This window comes from Corvus cornix, chromosome 3 (genome assembly GCF_000738735.6).
Source record: "Corvus cornix cornix isolate S_Up_H32 chromosome 3, ASM73873v5, whole genome shotgun sequence".
NCBI classification, from domain to species: Eukaryota; Metazoa; Chordata; class Aves; order Passeriformes; family Corvidae; genus Corvus; species Corvus cornix.
In genome coordinates this window covers 22,537,129-22,549,761 of record NC_047056.1, presented here as the reverse complement: position 1 = coordinate 22,549,761, position 12,633 = coordinate 22,537,129, and the positions used below count along the sequence as shown (strand labels likewise).

Genomic DNA, 12,633 nt, shown 5'->3' with positions numbered 1-12,633 from the left:
AAAAGCAAGTGGGTTGCAGGGACCAAGATCTCACCCTGCTGTGAAAGCTGGGAGGAAATCAGAAGTGGCAAAATGCCATTTCAGCTCAACCCCTGCCCAAATTCTTCATCTTCCACCTGTAGGCCCCTGCAAAATGGCCAGGCAGAGCTGGGCTCTGGCAAGGTTCAGTCTGGAGTGCTTTATGCCCCCTGTCATGACAGTGATCAAATAAATGATAGTATGTATTGACTGGAAAATGGATACTGAAGGAAGAAGGGGATCGTTGGAGATAGGGAAGTCTCTTCTTGCCTCTCCTTTCTCTACCGAGGAGCTCCTTATGAAGAGAAATGCCTACATGGCGTTTACACCTGGCATCTCCCCACCCGTCCACCCCTTCCCTCACTCCAGTGTCTGATCCATTCTGTGGACTTCATTAGCTAACCTAAGAGGAGTCCCAATATCAATCAACACGGACCACACAGAGGTGAACGCTGCATAGTGAGGGAAGATTACAAATCTTACTTCAGGGGCAGAATTTGAGAATTGTATCTTTCAGGAGTTTATAATTTACTCTAGCAAACCACAAAACACTAAACATAGGCTATGAATCTTAAATGAAAAAAGCAGGAGGCCAGAGAGCACAGAGATCGATAAACCATAGGCCCTGGACTGCAGGGATACTGTATCATAAACCATCAACCCTAAGCAATAACCACTAAAGCTGGGTAAAAACCTGGAAATGTTGCTACTGGTGTTTTACAACTTTTTTGGGGGGTGGAGAACATTACAGGGAACAGTGGGCTCTGGCTGTCAGTGTTCCTGAGAAGTTTTATATACTGTTACACCTAGACTCTATTAACACCCCGTGCAGGGATACTGGATCTCCGGCACAGCATCAGCTCCACTGATGGCATTGTGGTCCCCTCACATATTTTCCACATCCCTTTGCTGGAATGGCTGACGAGCAACAACCAAAGGTCTGCCATAGCTGGACAAATGCAGATTACCACCATGGAGAAAATCCTTCTGGGGTGCAGGGGCTGCACTTGCCACAGGGACCAAAGAGATGGAGGCTCAGAGGCGGCATCTCTCACTTTTACGAAGAAGCTTGACAATCTTCTATATTTATGTCTGATTTTTATTCAGCTTTTTATCCACCCAGCTGGCCAGCACTTTCACACTGTTTAAGTGCTGTTCAGCTGGCTGCAGAGGGCACAGGGCATGACTGCTGAAAATCAGGAAACTGGTCTGTGTTTTTCAAAGATGATGCAGCTTCCCCCCAGGCTATCCTTGATGTTCTTATGCATGTAAAACTTCTGTAATTTCAGAGGTGCTCGCAACTAATCATATTATTAAAATTCCTGGCATCTGTATTAAACATTAATTTCTCTCACAACATTCCACAGTGTACACTGTTATTACCATCCTGTAAAGCTTAAGCTGTACCATATCCATATGTACACACTTACCTTCCCTTTTAAGAAATAAGTATATCCATCAGCATGATGGCAATGTTTTGCAAGCACTCCATAAGCAGTCACCATTCCCATAAATGTTCTATTTGTGAATGCTCTCTTTCCTGAATATGTTTGAAAATTGCATCCTGAGTGTGATTCTAATGCTACACACGTTCTATTGGAAAAACAATTACACCCTTGTAGAAAAATGTGAATTTTAGGATTCCAGAGCAAAAATCCTGAGAGAGAACGAAGCCCATCTCCAGGATGCCTTTCACTATGTTTGACACGTACTGGTAGGAAGTTCTTTTTTCAAAAACCTTAGGAAACACTGCATTTATCATATTAGAGTGATAATACTTCAAGAAGACACTGTAAATAATGCAGTTAAACAGCTTAATGCTACAGTTGTAACCTAAGCTGTTCTCATTTACTACTGCCATTGTGATTGATGCAGTTTGCACTCTCTGTAGCATTTCGTATTCGTAACAGTGTAGCTGTTAACAAGGACTTTGATTCAGCTATTTTTATAATGCATGCATGAAAGATGCAAAATGGCAAATCGGAGATAATTATAATTAATTGCACCAGCATCCGTAGCCAAAGCAAGTCAGCATCTTGCAGCAACGTGCTTAGAACAAAACAGGTAAAAATAAATGTAAATAAGATATTATATTTCGGATGAATGTATGATAGAGGAAGTTCTTATAAATGACAAGGCAACAGTGCCATCTTGAGGTTACTACGGAATTCAAGGGAGAAGAAAGCCGCAGACCATGCTCTCAAGGCATTTTACTTTTAAATTGCAGAAATGTGTATTCCAAGGGAAAAAAATACTCTCAAGCCATTTTCTTACCTTGGTCGTGTTAAAAGCAAAGCATTTGTAAACACTAGCCCTTTCACAAGATGATTAGAGGGATGGAGCACCTCTCCTATGAGGAAAGGTTAAGAGAATTGGGATTGCTCAGCCTGGAGAAGGCTTCAGGTTGCCCTAATTGTGGCCTTCCTGTACCTGGAGGGAGCCTACAAGAAAGATGACAGTCTTTTTGCAAGAGCATGTCGTGACAATGGGGAATGGCTTTTAACTGAAGGAGAATAGGTTTAGATTAGATTCTAGGAAGAAATTCTTTGCTGTGATGGTGGTGAGGCGCTGGGACAGGTTGCCCAGAGAATTTATGGATGTTTCCTGGATGGTGGCTGGCAGCGTTCCAGGCCAGGTTGGATGGAGCTCTGAGCAACCTGGTCTAGTGAAAAGTGTCCCTGCCCATGGCAGAGGGGTTGGAACCAGATGATCCATAAGGTGCCTTCCAACCCAAACCATTCTGAGATTCTGGAAATACAGTCTTTCATGAATCAGTATTAATTTATTTTCTTGGCTGCTTGTTTTCCTCCTTTCACTGATACCTGCATTTTACAGATGGCAAAACATTCTTGCATCCTACATATTTTTCAGACTGTACTACCCTTTAATGTTTTATGGGTTAAACCATAAAGATCCACATGAAGGCCAGAACTCCATTGCAGGTCTTCTGACTGAGGCACAGAACAGAAAAATCTAAGTGCACAGATGTGGTGACAAAGCAGGGATTCACCCTCCACATAAATGAGAAGTTTCAGAAATACGAAAGAATGCAGAGGAAAGCTGCACTGACCCATGTGGCACAGCTACTCTGGCTGTGTATACACCTGCCAGACATTCCCACCACACCTAGTGCTGGGGAATAACCACTAGAATGCTGGTGGTTTTACATTAGCAAACTAAATAGTCATGTCTAATTCTTTTAAGCAAAGGTTGTGGTGAAAACAGCAACCACTCTGCAAGCAAATGTTAAGTTCTACTGGGTGGTTAAGAATCTGCAAGATTGGGTTATGTTGTTGGGTTACACAAGTACTTCTCTATCAGCAAATCATGGAATGGTTTGGGTTGGAAGGGACCCTTAAGATGATCTAGTTTGTCAAATTAAATTGATGTTTCAAACAAGATTCTCTCCTATGAAGTAAAAACCATCTAGAATTCCTCCTCAGGTAACATTCATAGCCCAAAGGAAACAAATGTTTTGAAAACAAGCTGTTTTCTAAGAATGTATGTTTTATGGCATTTCAATCCAGAGAGGAAAAAAAATATGTAAATCATATGCCAGACATTAGTTTCAAAGGATATTTTAAAATTTATGAGTCTGAGTTAGTGCATGAAACTTACACCACCTTAAGTGAGCAACTCCTACACCAGCAGAGCATTGTTAAGGTTTAGATGGAGATACCTCCTAAGCTTCAAGAAAAGAAGGATTTACTATTTAAAGGACAACTGCCCCGCCCCAAAACACAGATGCTAATACCCTGGATGGCGTCCCATCCTGGACAGCAGTCTCAGGGGATCAGTTTATAAGTTTCAAGGTAAGTAAAAGGTGTTATTTCAAATGCCATGCCCTGACACAGGCCTTGCAGGAGCTGGTGGACAAGGCATTCAGCTGCTCAGGCAGAAAAGAACATAAACTCATAAATTATGTTATTCTGACCCACCCCACTCATTAGTCAAAACATAACATTAAAAGTAACCTGCTTTGATAGGTCACTTACTTAGTAGGAAGAGACAGCATAAAATCTTTGTGCTCTTTTGTTAAAAAATATTTACAAGTGCAGAAAAGAAGGCACTGTTTTCCCACATATACAGAATATCAATACTTCCTTTATCAACAACTGTGCATTACATACAGCATCATTGTAACCTACAGACTGTGAATCTGTACATTTTTCACCTGAAAAGTTTTTCACATCAGATTTTAAACAAATCATTTATATATATTCATTCTTTATATTGTCAGAAAAGTATGGTAAACAGGATGACCAAAATACCTTTCTATAATAATACAATTAATTCAGTTTGTTTTATTTGGTATCAAAAGTACCTATTTTCATCATATAGCATCTTATGCATTTATCATAAACTACCTGTCATAAACTAAGAGTTTGTACAACAACTGTTAAAATACTTTTTCAGTAGGTTCTAGTTTAAGAGAGGGAGGCACAAGTATCTGCCTATACATTTAATCTTCTTTTCAAATATAAATACATCTGTTACAGCTTCAACGCATGCCCAAGATTTGTCTGCTCTTCAGTTGATAGTTTTTTTCCAGTTCAGACAGTGCTTGAGCCCGTAGATTTGCAGCATATAGACGCCTTTTGAGATCAGAGCTTTTCCCTTTGGAAAGGAAATAGTTTTCCATATTATGAGGAGGCACAGCTTTCTCTTCACTTCCATCAAAGAGTGAGTTCTTCTTGGTTGTAGAAAGGGGAAGCAGGAGTGCATTATCTTAAGAAATCAAAAAGTACTGCATTAGTGCATCTTCCAGCATTTATTGCTTTTAACCCTGGTGCCCATTTTGTCATCTACCTATGGCTTTAAGTGATCTAATTAAATGCATCTCCATTAATAGCAACAACTCTTTTCTCTTTTTTGAGAAAAAAAAATTGAAAGCAAGCCTTTTAAATGATGGTGGTAAAAGGATATATGCCATAGTAGTTTTTAGGGTGCACCTCCCAATACCAAAGGAAATATTAGTTGATTGAGAAGAGAAGACATGATGCTTCTTTTGAAGGACAGAAATTAAATAAACAGTAACATAAGCCCGTTCCAAAAGAAAATTGAAAGAATTAGACATTAGAAAATTCCTAAAGAATTTTCAGCTTTTAAATTTTTTTCAGCTACTGAAAAAACCTTGTCTTTTCTTCACAGCAGGGGCAGACTCAACCTGTCCAGTGGTCTTTGTACATTACCCACATTGTTTCAACTCTATCATTGTATTAAGTCACTGGGGTACAAATTAGGCTGACTTGACAAGTAATGAGTTCACATGCATTAAAAATTAGCAAGTTACTTCCACTGCAGCCTCCAGAACAGGAATTTTCATAGTGTATCCTACAGCATGCCACTATCAAAAGGCAGTTAATGACTCAAGAGTACAAAAACTACCATCAAAAGCTATTATAACAGCTGAGTTGCCTCTCATAAGAGCCAACTTCACAAGGCCCAACTTAAGGTGTGATTTTTATTTAATCAAAGGTCTAACTATTCTAAGTTTAACACTGAAGCCTTAATTGGCAATTGATGAGGCTACAGCAAGAATGATATAAGCACTAAAGAGCAAGAAGGAATTTAAAAAGCCAGCAAATATTTCAGCACTTTCTAGCTTCATTACTCTAAGTCAGATCTGTTTTAACATTAAATGGCTCACTAAGAATCAGAAAAGCCCTGCAAAAATAGGGTAGCATCCAGGACCCTGTCTTAAAAACCAGGATTTTTGGTATTCCATTTTACTGTCAAGTGAACCCCTCAATGGACTTCTAGGAGAACTTAGGGATCTAAGAGATGTGTGAGATGCAATCCAGTTGTGAAAAATATAGCCATATTTAAGCAAGTGAAAGCACAAGCAAGCAATGGTGGTACCAAGATTGGAGAAACACTTGGTCCGTTTATATGAGAATAGGCATAATTTTAGAAACACTGGAACAAGACCACACTGGACTGAAATGCAAGAGCAGCAAATCACATGCTGTACAGCTATTGCAAGGTTTGGACAGTTTTGTAATAACTATGTTCACTTTTCTGAATTATCTATCTTGAGGTATTAACCACCCAAACTGGTTTTGCCTATCCTCAAAAACTAATATACCTGGTAAGGTCACAATATCATGTAAAGGGGTGGGAAATGCAGAAGAGAACAGAAGCAAGAGCAGAAGCTCATTTGCATTCAGTCATCCAGTTTTAGATGCAACATCAGAAAGCCAAAAGCAAGTTTGTTCTCAAATTCTTTAATGTGCTGAAGTCAGACAAGATGTTGAGAGACGGGTGGAATTCTCAAAGCTGACAAATGTTAGAGACTGCTCAAGGAGCACTCACTTTCTAGGGGCATTTTACTTGTGTCCTTTCCTGCTGTGATAGGCACTTCTTGAAAAAAAAAAAACAAGGCTGCTTCAGTTTTATTTGCTTTGGAGGCAGTGACATGCTTATCTTGCTTTATCAGACCAAAACTAAATGAAGAGAGTGTTACTGCATGTTAAAGAGTGTTCACATGTCTTTGTTCTAGAGTGCTACTTCTGACCCAGCCCTTCACTATTCCTACCACTATCTAAAAAGGCATTTAGATACTTGAATATTATTTTTAATAATAAAAGATGGCAGCAATAAAGAGATGATACTGCCCCTTATGATAGCAAGGATTGAACAACCAAGTGAGTATCAAATACTACTGTAAAACAGATTGGACTAGAGGCAGTCAGGAAGTCTTCTAGCACATTTTCAAATCTGAGTTTTTCTTTCTATAATAGCAGTGTGTATTCTTCATAGTTTATACAATGCACCAGGCACACCTGCGTCACTTGCAACAAATAATATTTCCCATGTTGAAGCTTTTGCAAGTTTAATGAAAGCTGAATTTATTAGAAGTGTGCAATTTTATTAAAATTAACTAAATCAAAGGTCCATAAAAAGACATCCATACATAAAATAAGTGCAGCTCTGAGAAAGGTTTGGGTTACAAGCAGGCACTTCCCTTAGCTCACCACAAGAACCTAATTTCCCAGACAGCACAAGACTGCAGTGCAAACAGTGCTAACTCAGACTTATGCTGAGCATCACTCATTAAGTCCTTCTGCAAAGCAGAAAATCAAAAGTCTCTTCCCAACCGTGCAGCCATAGCTGGGCTTTGCATTGCCCCAAGGGGGCTGTGCCGAGCACGTTGAGCACCAGGGGCTTTCTTCCGGTCACACCAGCCTACAATGGCCTGAGCAAGCGCCTTCTTGCGTATTTGCATACCTGGACCTTCCGCATAGGTTACCTCCCGCTGCTGCTTGTGGAGATTGCACCTCTTCAGCAGGTTTTCAGCTCTGGTTTGGGAAGAGAAGTTTAAGCTTTTTGTTACAAGACTGTAGAGTTTCTAATATAGACTATTATAGGTTAGTAAGGTACCTAGCAAGTTTGTCCTCTGCCAGTCTCTCCCGAACACAGAGTTCCCGTTCTTTCTCTGGAAGTAGAAATATGGTAGTATGCAGTGTGAACATGTAACTGTTAGAGTGACTCTGCATGGTGGGCTTTTCTTACACGGAAAGAGCAGTAATAGCCAGTGAGATGCACCCACATTTCTGATTCTATGGCTCTAAGCAAAGATAACTGCTGCATAGATACAACTTTATCAATGCACTAATAAAGCATTGACAAGTACTCTGAAATGCCAGGCATGCTTCTGTTCCAAAAACTCTGACATGTGTGCAACAGAGATGAGATAGCAACTTTCTATTCTACACATTAACTCGTGGCACACATGATTGACACCAGATTTAATTGTTTATATACTAGATACTATAGCTCAGCTATGACTAAACACCCTGCTTACAACAGTAGCAGCTGTTATTCAGGCTCAGAAAAAAAATAATACAAATGGTTTAAAACTATTGCAGAGCCTACTGCATATGCAAAGAGGTATCTTATGTAGGCAGGAAATGCCAGCACCTGAGGACCAGCCATCTATAGTCTCACAGGTAAGCTAACCTGTGGGGTGCAGCTTTTATAAAAGCAGTTGACAGTTTACTCAAATTTTTTTTTCCCCCCAGCATCAAGCTCACCTTAGGTTACATGTTAGTATAGGCAATATTTACTTACACAGCAGGTAAAAAGCAACCTAGACTGCACAGTGCAGACCCTACTTTTCTGTATGCTTTCCTAACTGCCACTCATGTTTAATAATCTTCACAAACCAGACTTCCATATCTAAACTGCCAATTATATCTTAGTAATTTAAAACAGAAGCTCGTATAGCAGAGTAAAGCCCTGAGCATTCTTGGTTTGGTCTTTAGACAAAATTCTAGTGGTGCATGCAGGACTACAGTATCCTACTGCATTAAAATGAGGGTTCTGAAAACTGTCTACTTTTTCTTCTTCCAACTGAATCAGAATCTCAGTGCCACCCCCATCCCAAAATGGAATATCATACGCTCCAGACGTTGTTCTCTCTCTTTAATGGCTTTCTCTCGCTCCTGTAATTGTTGCTCCTTCCATTTCAGCTCATTCACTGCAGCATCTGAGTGTTGCAGCCTTTCTGGCTCCCATGGTCTCAAGCCTCTTCTATCATAATTCTGTTTTTGTTCTTCTTCCACCAAGTCTTCTATCAAGGGGTGCTTCAGAATATCTTCAACAGAAGGTCGGCAGTAATCCTAAAGGAAAGACATTACCAATATGTTCCATCTGTAAGAAGAAACATTAAGGCCAGAGATTCCCAAGCAAGACCAGCTGAGGTACTACAAAGTGAAGGACAAATTGGAGAAAACAACTTAGGAAGGAGTAGCACAAATAGATGATAAAAGCCAAGAGAGGAGGCTGCTACCAGCCTTCAGATCCAGAGCTGCAAGTCTGTGTCTCCCAGCCCAGGCACCCTCTCCTTGCAGAGTCAGAAGGGGGTGGGTGAGCGTGCAGAGGCAGCTGTCAGCAGATTCCTCAGCTAACAATCTGCTGAACAATCCATACCTGCTGGAGGCTTGGGTGCTTGATACAGCTTTGTTGTCCCATGCCATGTTCTTCTCAACACCCCCACACTAGCAGCGGGGAACAAGCTATACATTATCCATATAAAGCAAACCCCAAAATGAAGACAAAACAGCCCCTTCCAACTTCCAAACACACTGGAACCATTTTAACCCTGAAATTATAAGACCTCAATAAGCATGCTGTAAGGAAATCCCGTGTAAGCCAATATTGAGGCAGCCTTTTGGCATCCTGTGACCCTGGCAGGACACTTGAGCTGCTGCTGCCTTTGTTTGATGGACTCAGAGCACAACTCCTCCCTCCTTCCCCTACAAGTGACACTGCCAGTGACAAGGTGATAACCACTACTTCAGGTTGGTTTGTTTCATAAGTGAGAAGAAAAACCAGTATTTCAGTTCTAGCCCAAATTATAGGTGGAAACAATAGTAATTGATTCTTACCTTTACATTCAGCATCTCCCTGAGAAGGTCGTTCAGCTCGTCTGAGTAACGATACGGTATTCGCCTGAACCTCCCTTCCCTTATCTTTTCTGCCAGCTCCTTTTGGTTGTAAGCTGTAAATGGAGGCCTGAAGAAGAAAATTTTTCTTGGATTCTTTCACTAGTTTTACAGGACTTATTTTCAGAAAACAAAAGCATCAGACTATGAAAAAACCCTGCAATCAAGGTTTGTTTTGACTACCTCATGTCAAGCCCAACACAGAAATAAAAATCTAGGACTAGTCTCTGAAACCTTTAAGCTTTCATCTATACAAAATATAAATCACACCTGCATTAGCAGTTATGTTTCCACATTTGTTATCACACTACCATACTTACGAGAGAGCACATAATTCATACACAAGACATCCCAGAGACCAGATATCAGATTTTTCATTGTATGACATGTAGTTCATTTGTTCCTAAAGAAAGAGAACAATCTTAGGTTTATTAATGAAGACATGGTTCCACTATTGCAGGATAATCAGCTACTATTCAAACCTGAAATAAACCATTATATACTGGAGTTACTGCTAATATTCCATCCTAATTAATATTCATATCTAGTCTTACTAGAAGGATTTTAACAATTTGTGGCAGTACTACACTGTAGAAGACTGAAGTGTTGCACCAATCTTCAACTGATGCAACTCTATTTCAGTCAACATTAATCTTTTCCACACAAAATCCCCTGTGTCAGGGAAATAAGTCATTCCTTCTCATTTCCACTACAAATTAAAATCCTGTCATCAGGAGGTAATTTAATAAGCTCTTTACCTTAACTCTATGAAACATAAAAGCCCCCTAACTTCCCTGTTCTTTTACAGGAACAATATACTCCAACAACTCTAATGTCCCAAGAATATAACAGACCTTATACAGTGAAGAGCAACTTTAAATAGAAGGAAACTGATTGTGTGGGGAGGAAAGGAGATGAAAATAACCTTGTCTCCAGAACATACATAGTCTATAAAAAAAAGTCACCTGCATTTAAGACCAATCTTAATAATTTAAGATTAAAATCTCCCAAACAATCATGGACTCTGAGACCAACACAGCACACCTTGGAAGGGCAAAATGAAAGATCATGTATAGAGGGGAGGTCTTACTGGGGACATGTAATACGGAGTTCCAACAAATGTTCTGGCAAAGCTGGTGTCATGGTGCAATATCCTAGCCAGTCCAAAATCTCCAAGTTTCACATTCTGTTTGCTATCTAGAAAGACATTTGCTGGTTTCAGGTCACGGTGCACAGTGACTCCACCGTCGCTCCGTCTGTGACACTCCTTCAAGGCCAATGTTAATTGAGTCAACACTCGGAGAACAAAGCTTTCTTCCAAGAAATGCCTGAAAAATGAACACATTGTTTAATGGGTTTTCTGAGCACACATCAGTTTGATTAGTCACTGCCAGTCTTAGTTCCATAACTCTTTTAATACTACTATCATAAAATGCCACTGAAATAGCCACTATCAGCAACAGGCATCTATGCATTCTCCTTTAAAACTGATTTTTTTAAGAAAATTCACTGCAAACATGTTAGAAGACATTTAGACTTTTATTACAGAAACCCTGCAGTATTTCCTTCCTTCCCCAAACCATCTAACAAACACACAGCATTTTCACTACTTACAACACAAATATCAATTTGATGCTTGTACGATGAGATCTGCCCCTTTGATCACTTAAGATAACAGTATGTTGTCACCTGTTAATAATGAGCAACATACAATAACAGCCAAAACAGGGCTGATTTTTTAATACAAACTTCCTTAAACGAAAACACTGATGCTGGGGGGCAGCTGCAGAACTGTTTCAGACTGTTGTCCCAAAGTAAAAGAGGTGGTATCATGTACGTGTTTGACCTAAGAATGTGAAAACTGATACTATGCTTACATAGGATGCTAAGATTAGACCAAGGTGAAGCCTTATCAACTTGATGTCTCCCCAAGCTTTATATAAAGCTTTATATAAGTAGCTTTTCACATTGTGTTCAAAATCACTCCTCCCTTCCACATATTTTGGTGTCCCAATAGAACACAGGGGCCCAGTAGTTTTTCTCATGGGGAAGGCCAGAACCCACAGAGCAAGCTGCCTGTCTACAAGAGCTGTGACCTCCTGGTTCATGTTCTCAACCCCATTCATAGCCAGAAACCTCTCAACGGCTTCTCCCTCACAGGAGAGCTCTGGGGTTTTTTACTACCTCAGCACCAACATCCAGCCCGGTGATGCATTCAATAGCACAATTCCCATCGCTGTTGTAACTTTGTACAAAACCTTTCGCATTTGAGAAGAGTTGTAGGGTCCAAAGGGTTAATCCCGAAACTGCTCAGGAGTTACAAAATAAGTTTCCCTTCTCTCTGGACTGCCCAAGACTCGTGCAAGACATTCCGAGCGTGCCACAAACACATTTCACGTGCCTTTCTTTCGCGCGCTTGGCGATCAGGCTGGCCAGGTCTCCCCCATCGCAGTACTCCATGACGATGTACAGGGTGGTGCTGCTCCTGTCGATGATGCGATCGTAGTAGCGCACGATGTTCGGGTGCCGCAGCTCCCTCAGCAAGTTCACCTCCGACACGAGCATCTGCTTCTCCGACTCCGTCATCGCGCCATAGTCCAGCTCCTTCCATACTAAGATCTGCGGAGGCAGAAACACCCTGGGGAGTGACTGGGACGGCGGCCAGGGCCGCGCAGGGGGAAGAGGGGCTGCCAGAGCCGCTCGCTCGCGTGTCGCGGAGAGCCGCCAGCACCGGGCAGGGACGCACGGCAGCGGCAAAGCTGCGCTGCTCCCGCGGCCGCCTGCTCCTCCTCACCTTGCCGTCGGCCTTGCGGCGCACCTTGCGGCACTTCCCGTAGGAGCCGGCGCCGATGGTGAGCAGCACCTCGTAGTCGTCGGGGCGGCCGGGCATGGCGGGCAGCGCACGCACGCACGCACGCACCCCGCCGGGCCGCGCAGGCCGCTGCGCTCGCGCCGCGCCGTTCAAACGCACCGCCCCGCCCGCCCATTGGCCGCACCGCCCGCGCGCGCCGCCCGCCCATTGGCTGCGCCGCCGTAAACAGCGCCCGCGCGGCCCGGCGGGTACGGCCGTTAGCGCCGGGGGCGGGGCCCGCGGCCACAGCGAGCCCCTCGCCCCGCCCCTCGCCCCGCCCCTCGCCCCGCCCGCGGCTGAGGGAGACGCCCAGCG

The 12,633-nt window shown here is 42.2% G+C and overlaps 1 protein-coding gene across 2 annotated transcripts; it reads right to left on the bottom strand.

Annotated features, from left to right (window-relative positions):
- Positions 1-4,102: 4,102 nt before the first annotated feature.
- NEK2 (NIMA related kinase 2) lies at positions 4,103-12,415 on the bottom strand. Of its 2 annotated transcripts, XM_039569961.1 has the most exons (10): positions 12,262-12,415; positions 11,869-12,086; positions 10,558-10,795; positions 9,788-9,870; positions 9,411-9,537; positions 8,423-8,642; positions 7,402-7,456; positions 7,249-7,319; positions 6,334-6,381; positions 4,103-4,746 (listed from the first exon to the last, which is right to left on the bottom strand). In XM_039569961.1, the coding sequence occupies exons 1-10, from the start codon at positions 12,355-12,357 to the stop codon at positions 4,520-4,522; spliced, it is 1,383 nt and encodes a 460-aa protein (XP_039425895.1). In that variant the 5' UTR covers positions 12,358-12,415; the 3' UTR covers positions 4,103-4,519. The 2 variants fall into 2 exon arrangements, with proteins under 2 accessions (XP_039425895.1, XP_039425894.1); XM_039569960.1 differs by lacking the exon at positions 6,334-6,381.
- Between the last annotated feature and the right edge of the window lie 218 nt (positions 12,416-12,633).